Here is a 22,283-nt window from a genome sequence, read left to right as displayed (position 1 = left end):
TCAGCCTTCTGCCCAGGCTTTCTAATCAAACTCTAGCTCATACCCTGTAGATCACTGGACTGGAGTACAAAGTTTGCACTGATAATTCATATCCTCTGTTTACTTTCCCACTGCTCTCTGAATTACAATGTCATGGGCAAAAGGGGTTCCCTGCAGGGGCTGCTCTAGCTATAGGCAAAGCAGGCAGCTGCCTGGGACAGCTGGTGCAAATCTGAGTGATGCTGCAAGCCAGGTCACGACGCTACTCACTCAAATTTGAGTGAATGGCACTGAAACCTGGTGCTTGCTCCCCATACCCCACTTCTACAAACCATCAGAAGGCTCATCATGCACCCTAAGAAAGTCCAAGACCACCCCCAGTTGAGAACCTCTATTCTAGCAGGTAGAAGATAGCACAGTGAAGTTTTGCCTTGGCGGCAGATTGTCGAGTGGCCTCTAATCCCTAGTCTAAATTCCCCTCTGCTCTATGTGAAAACTAGTTTTGCCCGTGTCATTTAGGAGCTTGAGGAATAGGTGTCTCCCCATCTAACTATATATACAAGCTTCCTCTGACTGCCTTTAGTGAGCCAATTTCCTTCCCCAGCTAGCTTGTCAGGGCTGTGCATATTCAGTCTCCCACTGAATAGGCACTGCAGAGTGGCAGGGAGACTAGCAATAGCTGCTAGACTAAACAGTGTGGGTGACTAGGTGAAAACTACATGCATAAGGCAGGTGGTCTGTGTGAAAGTTTTCCCCCCTAAATACTATGCATTTTCTTTAGTGACATAATATGTGTATCATAAGGAGATATTTTCAATTCCGTTAAAGTGAGCTGTAGCTCACGAAAGCTTATGCGCAAATAAATTGGTTAGTCTCTAAGGTGCCACAAGTACTCCTTTTCTTTTTGCGAATACAGACTAACACGGCTGTTACTCTGAAACTTGTAATTGCTCTATGTGTTTCATAGTAAAATGACTCAGGGGAGAGATTTCATTAGAGTATTTTGGACAGAAGAATGGATATTAAAAGGAATTACTATAGTACAGTGGGAGGTCTGGGCTTTTCACACCTCAAACATTATCCCTGTCCCATACAGCATGGGGGCTTTAGGATGTGGTTTTCTCAGTCATTATGAACCTAAAATATAGTATAAATCAAGGTACACACTAACGCACCCATACCCCTGGCCTTGTCTAGATTAGGATTTAAAGGATGTTAGCACACATAACTAAGATGTTCTAAACTGTGTTAACACCTGAGCTCCCCTCTAGGCATTTAATGCAACCAGTTTAACACGTCAGAGTATACATTGCCTTGTCTGCACTAGCCTTTTTGAATGTGTTTGTTGGCAATATGCCTTATATCCTATTCTAGACAAGAGCTTTCAGTTTGTGCCCAGAACTCAGATGCCACCACTGCTGGGAAACAGACCAAGGGCTGAGATCCAAGAAGGTATTTACGTGCCTAACTCCCATTGTACTGGCCTGTAAATGAGCACACCAAGCATCACACTTTGCTGCAACATCTGCAGCAAATCCACAGTCAATAGAAATGGTCAGAGACATTTGGACAAAATAAAGAGTCATAAAGAACCTTTACCCAAAACTCAGACTGCTTCCTCATTTGAGCTTCAGGATTAGTTCAGGTAAGTGAAGAGAGAAAGGACTTCTTCCCCTGCACCACCCTCTCCTCTCAGATTGGCAGATTCAGATGGCAATGAGCTGGATCATCAGTGCTAGTGCCTAAGCTAGGCACTGCAGGGGCTGACATGTTGGCAACAAGATGATTGTGACCATTTAGATCAAGCAGGGTGATGGGAAGGGAAAGGATAGCAAGGGCGAAGTACAGCAGGTGTTCACACCCCTCATATGTCTCGTGTGTTGGCTACATAACAAAGTGGGACATCAAATAAGGTCCACAAATGTGGACTCCCTCTGATGAAGAATGCAAAGGTGGGCAGCTCAGAAGCCTTAAACCAAGACTGGATAAACAGTGGTGCCTAAAAGTTAAGCACAAAAACTAAAATCCAGGGGAGTTGTGGGAGCTCAGCACCTAAGACAACCAGGACATTTATTCAGGTGCCTAAACATGGATTTAAGTGCCTAACTTTAAGCATTTACATTTGAAAATTTTGGCCTCGGTGCATATTTGATGGAATGATGGAAACACCTTTCAGCAACAGGCATGGGCTGATTTCCACTTGCACTATGTACCATGGCTACAGTTTGTGGTATTGTAAAACCATGTGGCTATTATGGGGAATTGAGTTTCTTTCTTGATTGCTGGCTGCTCTGTGGTGTTTTGGACATATTTAGATTGCTGGCTCTTACTGCTTGCCTGCACTACTCTGAGGATGAGATACAGGTATTTGCACAGCCTTTCACCCTTATTTATCATGTTTATTACAGTAATATCTAGGGGGCAACCATGAAGAGGACCCCATTGTTCTATGGAACTGAACACACACAGAGAATAAGACAATCCCTGCCCCAAAGAGCTTACAATCTAATAGACAAGACAAAGGGTGGAGGAAAAGGTGAGAACATAGAATCAGAGTGAACAATGAGATGGCAGCAAACATCATGTTAGTTTTGTAATTAGGTGTTTATTATTTAAATCCTTTTCCCGGGGTTATATTATGAGGGGATTAGTTAGATGGAAAGAAAGGAAAAGACAGGGCTGGAGAGTGTAAGGGTGAGAATGTACAGCGTGAAAATGGCAGAAAGCAGTCTGATGACAGCACTGTCCATTGGTCCTTGCTTGAACCATGGTCCCTTTGTGCAGCTGCTGTGCCAGCTTCAGGCTCTGGCTGGCTCCTCCCTGCCATTTCTTTCCCAATCATAGAATCATAGAATATTAGGGTTGGAAGAGACCTCAGGAGGTCATCTACTCCAATCCCCTGCTCAAAGCAGGACCAACACCCACTAAATCATCCTAGCCAAGGCTTTGTCAAGCTGGGCCTTAAAAACCTCAAAGGATGGAGAATCCACCACCTCCCTAGGTAACGCATTCCAGAGCTTCGCCACCCTCCTAGTGAAATGGTGTTTCCTAATATCCAACCTAGACCTCCCCCACTGCAACTTGAGGCCATTGCTCCTTGTTCTGTCATCTGCCACCACAGAGAACAGCCGAGCTCCATCCTCTTTGCAACCCCACTTCAGGTAGCTGAAGGCTGCTATCAAACCTCCCCTCACTCTTCTCTTCTGTAGATTAAATAACCCCAGTTCCCTCAGCCCCTACTCGTAAGGCATGTGCCCCAGCCCCCTGATCATTTTTGTTGCCCTCCGCTGTACTCTCTCCAATTTTTCCACATCCTTTCTGTAGTGGGGGGACAAAACTGGACACAGTAATCCAGGTGTGGCCTCACCTGTGCCGAATAGAGGAGAATAATCACTTCCCTCGATCTGCTGGCAATGCTCCTACTAATACAGCCCAATATGCCGTTGGCCTTCTTGGCAACAAGGGCACACTGCTGACTCCTATCTAGCTTCTCGTCTACTGTAATCTCCAGGTCCTTTTCTGCAGAACTGCTGCTTAGCCAGTCGGTCCCCAGCCAGTAGCGGTGCCTGGGATTCTTCCTTCCTAAGTGCAGGACTCTGCACTTGTCCTTGTTGAACTTTATCAGATTTCTTTTGGCCCAATCCCATATGGCTGAGGGGAGGGAGACAGTGAGTAGCCCTTCCCCCCCAACTCTAGGTCCAGAGGTGACCTAGAGTTTGGGGGGGACCATCACAATAAGCACACAACTGGTTTATTTCTTTACACGGCTGGGGTTGTGGCTTTAGTGCAGAGGTATCAAACATACAAGACACAGGTTGCACAGCCTGTTTGTGGTCCAAATGGCATATTCAGGATCAGCAGAATCTCAGCTTTTATTATTAAAAAGAACGTTTCTTGCTTTCAGGGTTCTGAAGAAAATCTTCCAACTGCAAACCCATGTTACTTGTGCAGTGTTGTCTGAGTCTGCAGAGAGCCTGAAACACTGTCTCAGAGGTGTGACCTTCGCTGCCTACTATTAATCTCACTGTAGTGTTAACTCTGCAAACTAATGAGATTTTAGATACCAGTACATTAACTATATCTTTGCTTAATTTAGCAATGGAATGGGGGTAGGAATTGACCCCAAATTGGAAGATATTACAGGGAAAGAAACACTGGGAAGAAAGGAGGAACAACCTAAAGCCAGGGAAGAGGGAGAGAAAGGAGGATGAGAAAGCAAGAACAACAAATTGCAGAAATAGCAAGGCTCCTAGTGGGGAGCAGAATCTTCCTCCAGTTGAGGCAGAATATCCCTCTAAGCCAAGGGACTGAACACAATAAAATAACTAAAAACTTAGTTTATAGGCTAGACTCCCAAATCTCCCATTGACCTCCATGGGCGATATGCTGTGGGTTGAAGACATATGCAGTCATGCATTTTTATATGCCCCACAGACCATAATTAAAAAGGGATTTTTGTATCTCTCCCCAGAATGACTTTTACACCCCTGCCTTGGTGAACATAGCAGCATAGTTATTTTTCATCCTGGCTAGCAAGCTCAGTCCTCAGGTGAGTTTTTACCAAGCTCTGCTTGTGGATAATTATTCCCTTCCCTTTAGTTGCTCTTAGCCAAGCTGTGAACATTTAGTTCTTTCATTCTTTTCTCATAAAATTTCCAATATTTGATATTACAGTGCAGCCAGAGATTTTCCATTGCTATTTACTTTGGGACTGATCAGATGTAGTACAATTATAGGCATGCACCATACACCAGGCTTAGCTATAGTCCTTGTTAACATGACGCTCCCAATTAAATGCAGTTTTAGTTTCCCTAGTACTGTGCTGAGCCTTTAAGACCCCACTCTTAACTATTTTCAAAGCAAATTCAAAAAGGAGGACAACTGCTTTGAAAAATTTAATGCTAGTTCTCTGAACATCTTTTAAAATAACAGATGTGAATGCAGAGATCTCCAAATGAAAAGCCGGGGCGTGTGCAGTTCCAGGAGTTTCCCTTGCAGCTGTAGCTGTCTCTACATCTGAGATACGGCGGGCAGATGTGGCATAGCCTCCGTGCACACAAACATGGGCCCAGATCAGTAGGAGGGATCTACAAAGAGGCAGTATTGTGAACAAAAAGGCATCAGGAGTTTAATAGATTTGTTAAAGGTCGCTTTAGAAACGTACAACAGATTTGGAGGATTAAAAAGGGATTTTAGTTGTAGCAGCAGCAATGCTAGTAACTGTCCCATCTCCAAGAACAGAATTTGAGGCAGCATCTGGGAGGAAGTCTGGTTTGGTATTGTGGCTGTTTTTAAAGTCCCTTCCATTCTCTCTCACCCACAGATGCATAGAATGCTATGTGTAGCTTGACTAACTGTAACTGACCACATGAAGTTTTAAAAGATCACGCCGGGTTTTTCAGGCAAGGTCATATTTTAGGGGAAATTTTCAGAGGTACACATGGAAGTTAGATGCCCAACTCCCTAACTATTCTTTGTGCCTTTGAAATCTTTCCCTTGGCATATACACTGGTCTTAAACGAGTTTAATAATATAGGCCTTGGATCCCAGTAAATCAAAAGGGATGGGATTGAAAAAAAATTCTGTAAATCAAACAGCTACTTTTAAAAAAGTGATTTTGAAGTAATTCTTGTTTTGGAAAATAAGCTCCTCAGTCTGATATGCTGTTGTGAGAGAAAAGGCAGCTAGTAGCAGGCTCTCCCATGTCCACTGGGGACAGGGAATCTATTATAGAATTCATACTAGCCCAAACAATGCTGCACCCACCCTAGAATAGGGCCCATATTTTTAAAAGGTATTTAGGTGTTGCTGTGCATGCAATGCCTAATGATTTAGAAGCTTGAGTCTCGCTTTCAAAAGGGATTTAGGCACTTACAAGCCTAAATCCTATTCAATCACTTTTAAAAATGAGACTTGAGCTTCTAAATCGGTTAGGTGTTGTAACACTGAGTGCAGCAACATTTAAATAGCTTTAAAAATCTGGGCCTAGGAAAACAATTGTAGCACTGCAAGTATGTTAGTTTCAAGTGGAGACCTCTTGGCCCTGTAACTGCTAGTCAACAGTTTACAGTCTGTGCACAGACACAATTTAAGCTGGCTTGAGAGCTTATGGGGTGGGGCAAAAGTGGGTTGGGCAGCTTAAAAATCATGCTCTATCTTAGGTCCATAGTTAGCTACAGCAAATGTTGTTCTAACACTGCACGGCCTTATACACAAAGGCTAGATGAACTCTGTTAGAACATTGAAACATTCTTTTAAAGCATGGTTTCTAATTGTGGTAATTTAGATGGTGGAGACAGCTCTTGCTGTAACTGTTTGAAAATTGGCAAAGAGTCACGCGGCACCTTATAGACTAACAGACGTATTGGAGCATAAGCTTTCGTGGGTGAATACCCACTTTGTCGGATGCATGTTTCAAGTTCAAGATGAGTGAATCTGCATCTACCCTCCAATGTTACAGCTGTACAGCACCATACCCTCTGGGATGTGTGCTGTTGGGATGTTTGAACCCAGTGCTGTATTTCTGTAACAGTGTTCCAGGGTATAACCATTGGATGCCAGGCACTAGGCATTTCCAGTGGGTGGCTTACTCAAGTACTTGAACAGTACACGTACATCACTTAAAATGCTCCACAAGAGGCAATTACAAAAATCCCTCATGAACCAGAGAGAAACATGGAACTCAGTCATTCATCAGCACTGACTGCATGGTTTTTCTTTTTAATAGAAATTAAATTACTTGCTTAATATACATAATGTAATGTTTACTTTCCAGTCTAGTAGCTTTTCAATACTTGCTTTCAAGTCACATGGCAAACACTGTACAAAAATGATAATAAAGAGAAACCGATCGGTGAACACAGTCTGTGTTTGAAACACTAGAACCAGAAAGGGTTAGGTTTATCTAGAGCTAACACATAGCAAAGGATACATATCACGCAGACCCATTCCAGTATAACCATGCATTACCAGGGAGTGCTCTAAAGTCAGCTACATACAACTGGTTTCTAATGGAGCAGGAAGACAGAACCCTAAAGTACGCAGAGGGATGCTCTATCGGGTACCATAGCCGTAGTAGAAAGATTCATCAGAACGGTATCCATATGCAGTCGCAGGGCGGCCAGGAATACAAGCTGGCTGACCAAATGCATCCACTCCAATGCTGGGGAAGGGAAAAAAAAGAAGAGAGAAACTGATGTTGTGTTTCACATACAGGAAGTGCGCTCAAGGGCTGGGGCTCTCAAACTTTTTCCATAGGGCAGACCACATTCAAAGGTACTATCTTGAGCACCAACTCCCTTTGGACTCAAGATTCTGCAGACCCTCTCTCCCAGTCATGATCAGGTAATATCTCTGTAGAGATTAAGACAGCTCCTGAAAAGGAAAAGTAACACTAGGAAAGTATTTGATGGATTCTTTTAATAAAATGTTACTAGTTGGGAACAGAAGAGCCTGTATCACGTGACTAGCCAACGTTCTGTGGACTACACTTTTGGAACTTCTGGTTTAGTGGGCAATGCAAGGGATTGGGTGATGGGATTCCTAGATCCTGCTATACTATTAATTCAGTAGCAAGTCACTTCACTATGACTCGATTTCCTTGACTATAAAATGAGGATAATACTTCCCTGTCTGAGAGGATTTTAATATATTGCTATAATCCAACATTGTTGAAAACTGATATTGATGCAAAGCCCTCTGCTAACTGTATACAACAAACCAAATAGTCAAATTATCTTCTGACCAATGGAGAGAAACCCCAAAGTTATTGAGGAAATGGCAACTGCAAATATGGCACTGATTATGTACTAGGTCAGAAATTCACACCATGGTTTCTGAAGTGATAAGACTGACATCCAAAGGGCAGACAGACTTTATCATGTACTAAAGCCCTCTATGTTCTAGCCAGACTGAAGGTTAATTTGGTCTTCATATACAGTATCATTTTTCACCCTCTAGCTGTCCCAAATCAGTGAGTTAGATATAAAAGTGACAGATCTTCTACATTCAGCAATAACTCTGAGGTAGGAGACAGAGGCAGAGAAAAAAAGTGAATGTTGGCCAAGACACTGGATTATTGCATACTCTTTGGTATATGCCATCTTTTACACTTGCACCTGAATAGACAGAGATGGACAAAAAGGACCTCAGTGTAGTGTCTGACTAGAACTACGGGGGAAGGAGCTGAACTTCTCACACAAAGACATTAAAGGGCTAGTGGCCACCAGTGCTTAAAGTGGGGAAGAGGTGCACTTTATTACTGCTGCCATTATCCTGCACATACTGAACACAGTTGTTGTAGACCACAACAGCATTAACATGTAAAAGAAAGGGATACCCAGGATACACAGATTGGTAATATCTCAAGCCCTGATTCAGCAAAGTACTTAAACACCTTTAACTTCAAGCCCATGCTTGAGCTAAACTGGTGTCATGATCAACAGAGCACTGAGAAGACCATGTTCCAGCACTTTATCTTCACACAGACACTGCTTCCAGCAACATGAAACTGGGCAGGACCTAGGGATGAACATGAGGAGTTTGGTGCTTGACCAGTCAGGAAACCAGTGTACCTAAAGGATGCTACAATGATAATCCAGAGAGTGGAGGACTTAAGAGTGCCAGACCCGCTTCCCCAGGGACAGAGAATGGCCAATAAGCCAAACTGCAAAGGAGATGATTCCCCTTGAGATAAGCCACCCGAGAGGTTACAGCCAGATATACACCTAAAGGCTGTGTTAGTATGTCTATACTGGTATACTATGCTGGCAAAGCCCTCCTAGCGTGGATGCAGTTTATCCCAGCTTCCCTAAGCAAAATAAATCATACTGGATGAGCTATTGCCAGCAGGAGAGTGAGTTTGTGTGTGTGTGTGTGTCCCTGGGAAAAAAGAAAGGGGGGGGGGTGAGAAAGCCTGGATTTGTGCTGGACATGGCCCACCTTGATTACCATGCACATTGTAGGGAGAGTGGTCACTTTGGATGAGCTATTACCAGCAGGAGAGTGAGTTTGTGTGTGTATGGGGGGAGGGGGGGGGTGAGAAAACCTGGATTTGTGCTGGAAATGGCCCACCTTGATTATCATGCACATTGTAGGGAGAGTGGTCACTTTGGATGAGCTATTACCAGCAGGATAGTGAGTTTGTGTGTGTGTTTTTTGGAGGGGGGTGAGAGAACCTGGATTTGTGCAGGAAATGGCCCAACTTGATTATCATGCACATTGTGTAGAGAGTTGTCACTTTGGATGGGCTATTACCAGCAGGAGAGTGAGTTTGTGTGTGGGGGGGTGGAGGGTGAGAAAACCTGGATTTGTGCTGGAAATGGCCCAACTTGATGATCACTTTAGATAAGCTATTACCAGCAGGACAGTGGGGTGGGAGGAGGTATTGTTTCATGATCTCTGTGTGTATATAAAGTCTGCTGCAGTTTCCACGGTATGCATCCGATGAAGTGAGCTGTAGCTCATGAAAGCTCATGCTCAAATAAATTGGTTAGTCTCTAAGGTGCCACAAATACTCCTTTTCTTTTTACTGGTAAGAGTGCAATTTTGCCAGAATAACCACGTCTACACTAGGACCTTCTGCCTGCACAGCTGTGTCAGTCTTGGATCACACCTCTTCATGCTTCTGACAGACAACTACCAGCATGAGTTTATATTGTAGACCTGGCCTACTAGCGCTCTGCTCCAAATCAGGATGCAGTGGTTCTGAGAGCTGTCTTTTTCTCCCTGAACCAGGAGTGCTATTGTCACACTTCACTAATTCACCACGGCCCTGGGGAAGGCCTGGAGTGCCATGCTGAACAAATTCCTCAGGAAGGTGAGGAGTCAAATAACACTGGTACATGCTCTAGTGTCCTGTCTGCTTAGGGTGGGGACAAGCTAAAGAGCATGGTCTGCGGCCTGCACTGGCTTCCCCTTCCTTACTGGAACCACTCCAAATTTCTGGGACTCTTTTACAAAGCCCTATGGGAAAGGGCATGTGATCTTCAAGACTGCCTCACTTTCCAGGTCTCTCTGCAGCAGCTGCAGTCATCCAGCAGACTAGCAGGGAGCACTAGATATGGCCTTCTCAACAGCAGGCTTGAGCTAAATGAGACAACGGAGGGTCCTATCCTCACCATCTCCAGACACACCTCTTCTCCAGTCCCCGAAGAATCAAAGACAATCAAACACTGCACTCAGAAATAAACCAACCATGATTACAGCCAAGGTAGGCCAAAGAATGGAAGCTTTCAATTATGATAATCTCAAAATGTACTAACATACTGTAGGTAAGGGAAAATGTGTCTGAATATGCCTGATTCTCTATCTGTTATGGTAATGTAAATCCATGGATGTCAGTGGCATTACACAAGTGTAAAACTGGGGTGATAGGGTAGAATCAAGTCCATACTTTTTGTTAACCACTGTCCCTTTAAGTCAGAACTTCAGTTCAGGAATACTTTTTCTTCTTTCCTTCCACAAATTCTCAAACCGTTGACTTATCCAGTTCAGGCTCTACAGTCAAATAATTTGTAATTTTAAAAAGTAACTTGTTATAGTTTGCAGTGTTGGTCCCAGGATATTAGAGAGACAAGGTGGGTGAAGGCTCAAAAGGTTGTCTCTTTCACCAGCAGAAGTTGTTCCAATAAAAGATATTCCCTCACCCACCTGGTCTCTCTAATTTGTTATAGGAAACTCAGTTCTTCATTTTATTTATTTTTTACATTGGTGTTTTGTCTGTGATTGATGTTACATCAGTTTTGGATAATTTACTATTTATTATTGTGGTAACAACTAGAGACCCATCACATCTGTGATCGTGACTCTCATTCCTGAAAATTTTAGGCTGGGAAGACACTATATATATGGCAGGGGGACCACACTATTGCCAGCTGAAGGCTGCTTCGGCGATTAGTCAGAAACCCAAAGACCACACCTGTTTTGCATAAAACAGAATCAGGTGCAGCCCCTTTCAACTTTAATGTGGTGGAATGCGGGGAAGGAGATGCAGGTCCCAAATGGCTACTTAGTTCAAGACAAAACTCAGCATCCTCAGTCATACTCAGATTTCCTAAGGGCAGATTCTCCTAATTAAATATGAAAGTGGCTGCACCTAGCACTGCAGAAGTGTGTGGGTTTCTTCTGGCCTTTGTCCTCCTTAATACAGTATATGATACCAAAAAAAGGAGTGGAATATTGTGCTGGCCACAAGTACTATTCACCACTAGATGGCACTCTCTCATTACAGAATATTGCCAAGTACTTCCAACTATTTCCAGTTTAGTAATCCTTATTTAAACAACTTCTAAATGTATCTAAATGGAGAAAAAGTTAGGCACAAAAACATGGTTTCAATTACATTCTCAGCAAATCAATTTTTTCCCCTTTTTGTAAATGTGTAAGTAATTAGGTACAGGTCCCTACAGGTTAAACTTTGAGCAGCATCAGTTATTTCCAAATGGTTCTGACATATGGTAGTATCCTGAAGAAAAATGTAAGAGATGGATCAGCTGATAACTCCTTCAGAGATTGCATTAAAAAAAAGAGAACAGAAAATTATATTAAACTCACCCCCCTCCAGAAAATGGTGCACTAGCTAAATATTTTCCTTAGGTAAATGAATCCTTTTCTATGCCTCAGAAAATACTGGTTTTGCTTTCAAGTGAGTTTAGTGCCCTTTAAAAGTCTCAGCCTACCCTCTTGGATGATTGGGATTGGTGGGCAGAGTCTACCTGAATGAAAGCCTCTCCATCCCTCCATCCCCTCAGCTGAGGGAGGGGCCACAGAACCCAGAAAATAACTGAGTACCAGGGACAAAAAGTGAACTATCAGGGGCCAGCACTGCAGACTGAAGTTCTGGTGATACCCAGAACAGCTATACTAAGAGCAATGACAGCGTAAGCATGCCCCATGCCTGCGTTCTGCTGCAATCTTGACCTGGAAAGGCCACCTTGATGATGGAGAAAGGAGTTTAGTATCCATGTCTCACTGAGTTGTTCCACACCTCTGCCAAGGATGGAGCCAGTTGTGATGTTGGGGTTTAAGATGTCCACTAGTGACTGGACTGAGAACTTGCTTCATGGATTCTTATTTCTACCTTAGACCCTAGACTATCCCATGCTTTACTGCACATTGGGCTACCCACATTTGCCACCCGTGCCTGTCACCTGCCCTTCTCTTCAAATCTTCCCATTTCATGTTGAGGTGCTTAGAGTTAGATGTCATTCAGAATTGTTTGTTTCCATGTTATTCGCAGTCTTCCTCGCTTTCTTCTTTTGTTTTCTGCTGTCTTCTTTTGTAGATTTGTGAGCAGGTGCTGTATCCAGTAATTTTTCTAACTTCTTCATTCTTCTTCCTATCTCTATTTGTTATTCCCAATATTCTTCTCAGACATTAGTGATTAAATGCATCCAGCTTTTGCGTATCTTTCTTAGTAAGTTGCCATGTCTCACTGAGATATGTTGTGATGGCAATAACAATTGCTTTTATTTCTACACTAGCAATCAAATCCAAACTTAACTAAAGAACTGGTATTAGTATTATTGATAGCACCTAAAGGAGTGCTGGGCACTATACAGAGCCCTATTCTGAAAAGGCAGTGACATATTTTAATGAAATCAAGCAAGTAACCCCAATCCTCCACCTCCTCAATCCCCCTTAAAAAAAAATCCATCATTTTCACTTCCCAGTACACAGTTCAAATTGATACCTAATGGGAGCTCATTCATACCACATACATTTATCTAATAGAAACCGATCGCACAACATTGTAGTGAGTCTGGAACAAGTGAGTTTCTGAAATTGCCCTAATCTATAAACTCTTAAGGCATCTTTGTCTTAAATTTTTTTTTATTTGATGGGAGCAGTTGGTGACTGTGCTCACCACACAGCAAAAGCACCACTATTTTCTCACGGATGGTTTACCAACATGTCTGGGACTCATGGAGTTAAACAGGGAACACAACTAATTATTATATAATGCTAACCTCAGCTGCTGGTTCATTTTGAGACCCTTTAAAATATGAACTGTGTATTTTACCCCTATGCACTCTCTTAATGATTTGTTTTTTTTAGACTGAAATCACTTCCAGCCATCAGTTATACTCGCGGTCTCTACACATGCACTTCTCCAAGCACAAATATTTCTTTTTCCTATTGGTCTGCCAGCCCCTGTCAGAGCAAATTTCACTTTAAACTAAATGCAATGATACTTAAAACCTCTTGGATTACTCAGGCTGCTGGCATGATCTATGACCTTCCCAAAATGACAGCTGAACTTTCTAATTTGCTTGTACGGCTGGGGAACCGAAGAACACATGCCAAGGGGGAAAATGCTCCTAATGTGCATGAGTGAAGAGAGATTTCTTAACAGCTTTATTTATTGATATTTACCTTGATTCATAATGTACAAAAATAATGTGCCTGTCCTGGGCCCATGGTGCCTAGGAGACATTTTAAAATACAAAAATACAATCAAACAATACTAGCAATGTCACCCTTATCCAAGCCAGGAAATGCCAAGCAGTATCCCCCTTCCCCACATATACCGGCTCTCCTTGTACCCGTCCCTCGCTCAAAGCCTGAGAGAACAGACAGGCTTTGTAGTAGGCCTGGAAGATTGGGCTGTTTCAGACCAGGGGATGAGGGTATTCCAGTTCAGGGTCTCGCACTGGCTGTAACTCTATGGTGCAGGCAGAGAACAGGGCTCTCTAGGTTCTTCCACATTAGGAAAATTAGCATCCGTATTACAAAAATGGCCAGCGATGGTGTACATGACAGTGGTAAAGACACCTCAGCCCTGCCTATACCGGTGCTCAGACCATTCTGAGCACTGGTGCTGACAGTTACTGCAATATGGGTACTAATTCCTGAAGTGTAGGCAAGCCCTCAGAGAGGCAGCTCCCAGGTCATTTGGGACTTTATGAGTCAAAAGAAACATTTTGAAATCTATCTGGAAATCCAAAGTAGCCAGCACAGAACCCAGGGCACCCATGTTGTGTGCTCCCAGCAGAAAATACTGCTGAGGACACAGGCAGCCTCACTATACACCAGCTTCAGTCTCAGACTGCATTTAAAGATACCATATAGCAGCATGCAGAGTGCACTGCAATAATCAAATGGAGGTGACACACACATGAATGAGGAAAGCCAGGTCCACATCTGAAAGAAGAGGTTGCAACCTCCTGATGAAGTGGAGATGGACATAGGCCTTCTGGCAACTGCTGATACATGACCCCACAGCAGTTGGGGAAATTGTATTTCAGAACTTGAATATAGATTTAAGAGCTTGACTTTAGGGACCTAAATAAGAATTTTTTTGGCCTCTGTTGCATGTTTGGCACCCAAAAACACAGGGACCAAAAATAATTGGCCACTGAAAACAGGAGGTCAAGGTCACATACAGTGTTAGTGTCAGAGCCAGGATTAGAAGCCAGGTGTCTTCAAATCCTAGTCCGGCTCAGAAGACCAGCCAACCCCCACTACCTACATATTTTGCATGAATCAGATTGATGCAAGATCCACCTGTAATTTTGAGAGGCACTAAACTAGTCAATGGGAACACATTTTAAAAAGGTCTCCATTTAGTACAAGTGCAAATGTTTATCCACACACGCAAGGTGGGACCTTGATCCAGAAAAGCACTTATGTATGAGCAGAACTTTGCGCTCATTAATAGCTCTATGGACTTCTGTCGGACTACTCACATGCTTAAAGCTACTTGTGTGCTTAGGTGCTTTGCTGAACTGAAGTTCATTTGCACGCATAACTATGCAACACATGTACACACATGGGATCCAATCCTGCTCCCACTGATTTATAACTGTGATCTGGCAAAACTTCCACAGACGTCAATGGAATCAGGATGAGGCCCATGTTTTTGGGTGTGCAGGATCTTTGAAAACTTGGCCGCAGTGCTGCCCACAGACATGGAGCTCCCTTTTTGAGAATCACTTGCATACCTTATTATGATGAATATTTTAAGAATACGGTTTAAAATGTGCAAGGTTCTCCCCCCATACACACAATTGGTATTCACAATCATCTTATCCTCAGAGTCCCATCATTTCACTTCTGAAAGAGAATCTATTAGTCAGTGACAGTATTGTTGATAACATATGGTACTGTTGCAGTTCTAGCCATCCTGCTGTAAAATCCTATGCCATAAAACTGTGGAATGCATAAACTGTATCAGGTTAGCTGTGTGTAACAGAGAGGATGAATTATGTTCAATACGTAGTAGAAGACTGTATTTTTCACTCTTGGGGTACCCAAGCCATGAAAGTGAAACACCACTCACCATAACTTTGAGACATAAGCCCAGCATTATAATACATAAATAATGAACTGCATCCAAATTGTATCATACTTGAGTGCCAACAAGAGACAGGACTGGATAGTGTTTAAGTCTGTATTTTCTCTCCTCTCTTGGTAGCTCTCATTTTTAAGTGCTGATGAAAGGTACTAGATTGAAAGCCCAAGAGCCTTTATCTGCAGGTAAGGCACTACAAGCTTCTCAGTGTGTTGCCCCCCCCATCCCACCCCACCACACCACACACACCAAGACCACCTTTAGAGTTGGGAGGATCGTTCAGTAGCCACGTTAGTTCCCTGGTCTTTCTGCTGAGACTGCCAACCAAGTGCCAGCTAGGATGAACGTTTTGTGATGGACCCCTGTTCACTAAGTAACGGATCAAGGCCACTATGCTAGTGTCACACAGGTCACTTAGCGTTCAGATGGTAGCTACTCATGGTTGCTTGGACTCTGGTAACCAAAGAGACGAAAGGTTCCACAGACCCACTATATAATAGTCTGATGCAGCTACTTCTCTGTTTCTCCTTAATTGTCCACTAACTTGTTCTGCCCTTCAACTTGTGAGAGCAAATCCTGGGAGACAGAATATAAATTATTTTAAAAGTCAGAGGTTTTAATATGTAATAACATATCCCATAAACTATAGTCATGAGCAGTAATATGATATGATCATGGCATGATAAACCACAAATATTTTAAATTCTGTATCTCATGGCCCCACCTTCCTTCTTCCCTTTCTGTTTATTTTTCCCATACTTTGTCTCTCTCAAACTCAGCTTGGATGGAAGCTTTATGTAGCAATAAATGCACAGTTCCTGCCCCAAAGTGCCATGCACATCCGCAAACTAATATTAAATATTAATTACACAATTATATTAACATTAACGTTACAAAGTCAAGCACTCAAAAATTTGGAAATGCCAGAATTAAGGTTTTCTGTGCTCCCTTGTGCATATGCTTTATGATATAGTCTTTAATTAATCACTAGACCCATTAAATCGACCCCCCGCTACATCGATCACAGCAGCATCGATCCCCGGTAAGTCTAGACATGGCCTGACTTACAGATGCAGCTGTGAGTGCTCAGCACTTCTGTAAATCAGATTAAGGGTGTCAAGTCAGGTGCCTAAAGTTTGGTGTAAGTGACTTGCCCTGCATCAAACAGGAACTCTGTGGCAGAGGCAGGGATGGAATCTAATGCTCTAGGGCAGTGGTTCTCAAAGCTGGTCCGCCGCTTATTCAGGGAAAGCCCCTGGTGCGCCGAACCAGTTTGTTTACCTGCCGTGTCCGCAGGTTCGGCTGATCGCGGCTCCCACTGGCCGTGGTTCGCCAGTCCGGCGTGCCAGGGGCTTTCCCTGAACAAGCGGTGGACTGGCTTTGAGAACAACTGCTCTAGGGTACCATTCAACTGCTTTAACCATGAAACCATCCATTCTTTTTCTGAAGTCAACTGCCTCATTCACTACACACTTTCCAACTTCTGCAACAAACGAGGCGGGGTCCTATAGACAACAGCCTCTTTATCTACACAGCTGTGATTTCTCCTGAGTGAGCCAGGGGTCCTAAAGGAAAAAGTAGCATGTGATCATGTAATTAAAGACTGTACCATAATGCATATGGACAAGAAGTCTCAATTAAGGTTGCAGAGACCTTAATTCCGACATGTTCTAATTTCAGAGTGCTTGATTTTGCAACTTTAATGTTCTTTTAATGTAGGCTGGTGGGTGGCTGTTCTCCCCCCATGTATTATTTACTATTCAATTTAAAAAAAAATTGAAAATACAAATTCCATCATGTGGCATCACAGCCCCCTTGCTTGCAGTTCAGGTGCCTTGACCTGCACCCGGAATGGCCTGTGGCAGCCCAGAACTACAACTGCATGGAAAGTCCTGTTCAGCTCTAGGCTACAGCATGCAAAAAGTGGAAACTAGGTCAAATTACAAATAGGGCTGTCAAGCGATTAAAAAATTAATCACGATTAATTGCACTGTTAAATAATAATAGAATACCATTTATTTAAATATTTTTGGATGGTTTCTACATTTTCAAATATATTGATTTCTATTACAACATAGAATACAAAGTGTACAGTGTTCACTTTATTTTTTATTACAAATATTTGCAATGTAAAAAACAAAAACCAGTATTTTTTAATTCACCTAATACAAGTACTGTAGTGCAATCTCTATCAAGAAAGTTGAACTTACAAATGTAGAATTATGTACAAAAAATAACTGCATTCAAAAATAAAACAATGTAAAACTTTAGAGCCTAAAAGTCCACTCAGTCCTATTTCTTGGTCAGCCAATCGCTCAGACAAACAAGTTTGTTTACGTTTTCAGGAGATAATGCTGCCCACTTCTTGTTCATAATGTCACCTGAAAGTAAGAATAGGCGTTCGCATGGCACTGTTGCAGCTGGCATTACAAGATATTTACGTGCCAGATGTGCTAGAGTGTCATATGTCCCTTCATCCACCATTCCAGAGGACATGCGTCCATGATGATGACGTCTTCTGCTTGATTACAATAGAAAGCAGTGTGGACCGATGCATGTTCATTTTCATCATCTGAGTCAGATGCCACCAGCAAAAGGTTGATTTTCTTTTTTTGTGGTGGTTCGGGTTCTCTAGTTTCTGCATCGGAGTGTTACTCTTTTAAGACTTCTGCAAGCATGCTCCACACCTCATCCCTCTCAGGTTTTGGAAGGCACTTCAAATTCTTAAACCTTGGATCGAGTGCTACAGCTAACTTTAGAAATTTCACATTGGTACCTTCTTTGCATTTTGTCAAATCTGCAGCAAAAATGTTCTTAAAATCAACAACATGTGCTGAGTTATCATCCGAGACTGCTATAACATGAAATATATGGCAGAATGTGGGTAAAACAGAGCAGAGACATACAATTCTCCCCAAAGGATATCAGTCACAAATTTAACAAACACATTTTTTTAACGGGCATCATCAGCATGTCCTCTGGAATGGTGGCCGAAGCATGAAAGGGCGTAAGAATATTTAGAATATCTGGCATGTAAATAACTTGCAATGCCTCCTACAAAGGTCCCAGGCAAATGCCTGTTCTCACTTTCTGGTGACACTGTAAATAAGAAGTGGGCAGAATTATCTCCTGTAAATGTAAACAAACTTGTTTGTCTTAGCGATTGACTGAATGAGAAGTAGGACAGAGTGGACTTGTAGGCTCTAAAGTTTTGCATTGTTTTGATTTTGAGTGCAGTTATGTAAGAAAACAATTCTACATTTGTAAGTTTCATTTTCACGATAAAGAGATACAGTACTTGTACAAGGTGAACTGAAAAATACTGTTTCTGTGGTTTATCATTTTTACAGTGAAAATATTTGTAATAAAAAATAAAGTGAGCAGTGTACACTTTGTATTCTGTTGTAATTGAAATCAATATATTTTGAAAATGTAGAAAACCATCCAAAAATATTTAATAAATTTCAATTGGTATTTATTAACAGTGCAATTAAAACTGTGATTAATCGTGATTAATTTTTTAAATCACGCTTAATTTTTTTGAGTTAATCACGCGAGTTAACTGCGATTTATCGACAGCCCTAATTACAAAAGATGAATATAAACAAACAACATAAGTATGCAGGGACAAAATTAGAAAGGCCAAGGCACAAAATGAGATTAAACTAGCTTGACACAAAGGGTAAAAAGAAAACATTTTACAAATATATGAGAAGCAAGAGGAAGACCAAGGACAGGGTAGCCCCGTTACTCAATGGGGGGTGGGGGGACAATCACGGAAAATGTGGAAATTCCAGAAGTGCTAAATTACTCTTTTGTTTCAGTTTTCACCAAAAACGTTAGTAGCAATTGGACATCTAACACAGTGAAAGTCAGTGAAAATGAGGTTGGATCAGAGGCTAAAATAGGGAAAAAAGTTAAAAATTACTTCAGACAATTTAGATGTCTTCCAGTCACCAGGGCCTGATGAAATACATCCTAGAATACTCAAGGAACTGACTGAGGAGATATCTGAGTCATTAACGGTTATCTTCAAAAAGTCATGGAAGACGGGAGAGATTCCAGAGGATTGGAAGAGGTCTATTAATATTAATATAGTGCCAATTTATAAAAAGGGAAATAAGGAAAACCCAGGGAATTACAGACCAGTCAGTAACTTAACTTCAATACCCGGAAAGATAATGGAGCAAATAATTAAGCAATCAAAATTTGCCAACACCTAGAAGATAATAAGGTTATAAGTAACAGTCAGCATGGATTTGTCAAAAACAATTTGTGGCAAACCAACCTAATAGCTTTTTTTAACCGGGTAACAAGCCTTGTGCATAGGAGGGAAGCAGTAGATGTGATATATCTTGACTTTAGTAAGGCTTTTTATACTGTCTTGCATGATCTTCTCATAAACAAACTAGGGAAATAGAACCTAGATGGAGCTACTATAAGGTGGGTGCATAACTAGTTGGAAAACCATTCCCAGAGAGTAGTTATCAGTGATTCACAGTCAAGCTGGAAGGGCATATGAAGTGGGGTCCCACAGGGATCAGTTCTGGGTCTGGCTCTGTTCAATATCTTCATCAATTATTTAGATAATGGCATAGAGTACACTTAAAGTTTGCGGAGAATACCAAGGTCAGAGGGGTTGCAAGTGCTTTGGAGGATAGGATTAAAATTCAAAATGATCTGGTCAAACTGGAGAAATGGTCTGAAGTAAATAGAATGAAATTGAGTAAGAAGAAATGCAAAGTACTCCACTTAGAAAGGAATAATCAGTTGCACACATACAAAAAGGGAAAGGACTGCCCAGGAAGGAGTACTATATAAAAGGATCTGGCCATTATAGTGGATCACAAACTAAAGGAGAGTCAACAATGTAACACTGTCACAAAAAAAGCAAACATCATTCTGGCATTTATTAGCAGGAGTGTTGCAAGCAAGACATAAGTATTAATTCTCTATTCCACACTGATTAGGCCTCAACTGGAATATTGTGTCCAGTTCTGGGCACCACATTTCAAGAAAGATGTGGACAAACTGGAGGAAGTCCAGAGAAGAGCAACAAAAATGATTAAAGGTAGAAAAAACATGACCTAAGAGAGAAGATTGAAAAACATTGGGTTTGTTTAGTTTGGAGAAAAGAAGACTGACAGGGGACATGATAACAGTTTTCACATAAATAAAAGGTTGTTACAAGAAGAGAGAAAAATTGTTCTCTTCAACTCTGAGGATAGGATAAGAAGCAACGGGGTTAAATTGCAGCAAGGGAGGTTCAGGTTGGACATTAGGAAAAACTTCCTAACTGTCAAGGTAGTTAAGCACCGGAACAAATTGACTAGGGAGGTGGTAGAATCTCCATCATTGGAGATTTTAAAGAGCGGGTTAGACAAACACCTCTCAGGGATGGTCTAGATAATACTTAGTCCTGCCATGAGTGCAGGGGACTGGATTAGATGACCTCTCAAAGTCCCTTCCAGTCCTATGATTCTATGCTTAGTGTGGACAGACTCTTCAGGCAATTTAGCTGTTAAAATCTCAGTCCCAGTCTCCACATTGAATTTGTGTGAACTGCAATTACCATTTGTAATTTTTCAAAGGTTTATAACTTGGCCAGATTAGGATGGGTTTTCACAGGGACAATAAAACGCATACCCCTGACACAAAGGGCCACCCCACACTGCCAAATTTGAAATCCCTGCTCCAAAGCTTCTTAAAGAAAAGATCACCAGAATTTCTTTAACATGGGCAAAACAACATTTGTATTTAGTCTTGTTCTCAGAAATGACTAAATCGTTTTGGCTGAAGTTTTTTTTAAAAAAATTCAGCCTGAGGCAGACACCCAGCATGGAAAATTTCAACCCAAAGAGAAATTCTGGCAAAGTTATAAGCCACTGAAGACAGGGTCTTATAATGGGAAGTGACAGGCAACCTTAAGAATAGGCTGCACTACCAGCCCCACCTATAATAAGGAGCCACATTATCTCCCCTACTTTTCTGCATGAATGGGTAGGACAGAGGGCTGTAGTGAGGGAGGTAGAAGAAAAACTCAAGCAGCATTACCCTCCTCCCCTGCCACCAGATCCCAGGGAGGTCCCCCATGTAAATGTGTGTGGCTTAGACTCTACTCACCTTGGGGGCAGGGCAGAGTCCCATCTTATGCTCCAATTTTGCCCCCAAACTTGCAGTGTTCCCCATTGAAGTGAATGAAGTTATTACAGATTTCCCACCGATGCTCAACCTGGGCCTGACTGATCACTTTTATTCTGGTGTTACACCGATGATTTCAATGACATGACACTAACCAGCCCCCTATCTCCTCCCTCAGAGGCAGCACGCTGAGGTGGCAGCTAACCAATAGCAGCAGGGGTCCTGAAGGAGCAGGTAAGCTAGGAGTCTGGAGGACTCCACTCAAATATTGTGGGTCCCCAGCGCACACACATTCCAAATGCCACAACCCTGTCCAATTGCTGGAGAGAAACCCCCTCTCTGGAACACTCTTGGGGACTCCACAAATTGTAACTCTCCAAGTCTCCATAGTACAATACCTGTTCCATGGTGGAAGGGGTGATCAGAGCCTCTGCACACACCCCACTTTGGTGTTACTCACTGAAGTCAGAGGTACGAGGCACCCCTGTTGCAGCCACCTCGAACAAGTGACCAAAGCTTCAATTGACGTTATTGCTCCAGTGTTACAAGATCGACCAGACAGCCTGGTGTTTAGCGGGTCATATATGTGGCGCATCCATTTTCCAGATCAAAAATCCTTCTGGACACAATATAGTGGATCAAAGAGACCACTAATGTAACTCACATATACTACGTTAGCAGTTGTAGCAATGTGTGCATGCATGTGTAGATGGGGATTGTGTGAAAATGCACTCAGTTCTGAAAGTATCAGTGAGCTGCGGGACGGGACTTCTTGGGCCAAGCTGCCAGAGCATGGTTGGGAAGTCTCAGCTGGAGGAAATGAATGATCAGGCCATTAAACAGAAATGTTTTATTAGCTCTCTCCAGTGGT

The 22,283-nt window shown here is 42.3% G+C and overlaps 1 protein-coding gene across 4 annotated transcripts in view; it reads right to left on the bottom strand.

Annotated features, from left to right (window-relative positions):
• KIFAP3 (kinesin associated protein 3) overlaps window positions 1–22,283 on the bottom strand; it is a 142,255-nt gene that overhangs the window by 2,348 nt on the left and 117,624 nt on the right. For 2 of the 4 annotated variants that reach the window (XM_048860265.2, XM_075131460.1), the window contains exon 20: window positions 6,669–7,141. The exons of 1 other annotated variant lie outside the window; for it this stretch is intronic. In XM_048860265.2, coding sequence (XP_048716222.1) covers window positions 7,033–7,141 — 109 coding nt within the window. In that variant the 3' untranslated portion in view covers window positions 6,669–7,032. Of the gene's footprint in view, window positions 1–6,668; window positions 7,142–7,304; window positions 7,354–22,283 lie in introns of those variants that run through there. One more of the 4 variants, XM_048860268.2, reaches the window with a different exon arrangement.

The sequence above is a fragment of the Caretta caretta genome, chromosome 8, assembly GCF_965140235.1.
Source record: "Caretta caretta isolate rCarCar2 chromosome 8, rCarCar1.hap1, whole genome shotgun sequence".
In the NCBI taxonomy this organism is placed as follows: Eukaryota; Metazoa; Chordata; order Testudines; family Cheloniidae; genus Caretta; species Caretta caretta.
Note: the sequence above shows the minus strand (reverse complement) of the source record. Positions and strands in the feature narration are given on the sequence as shown.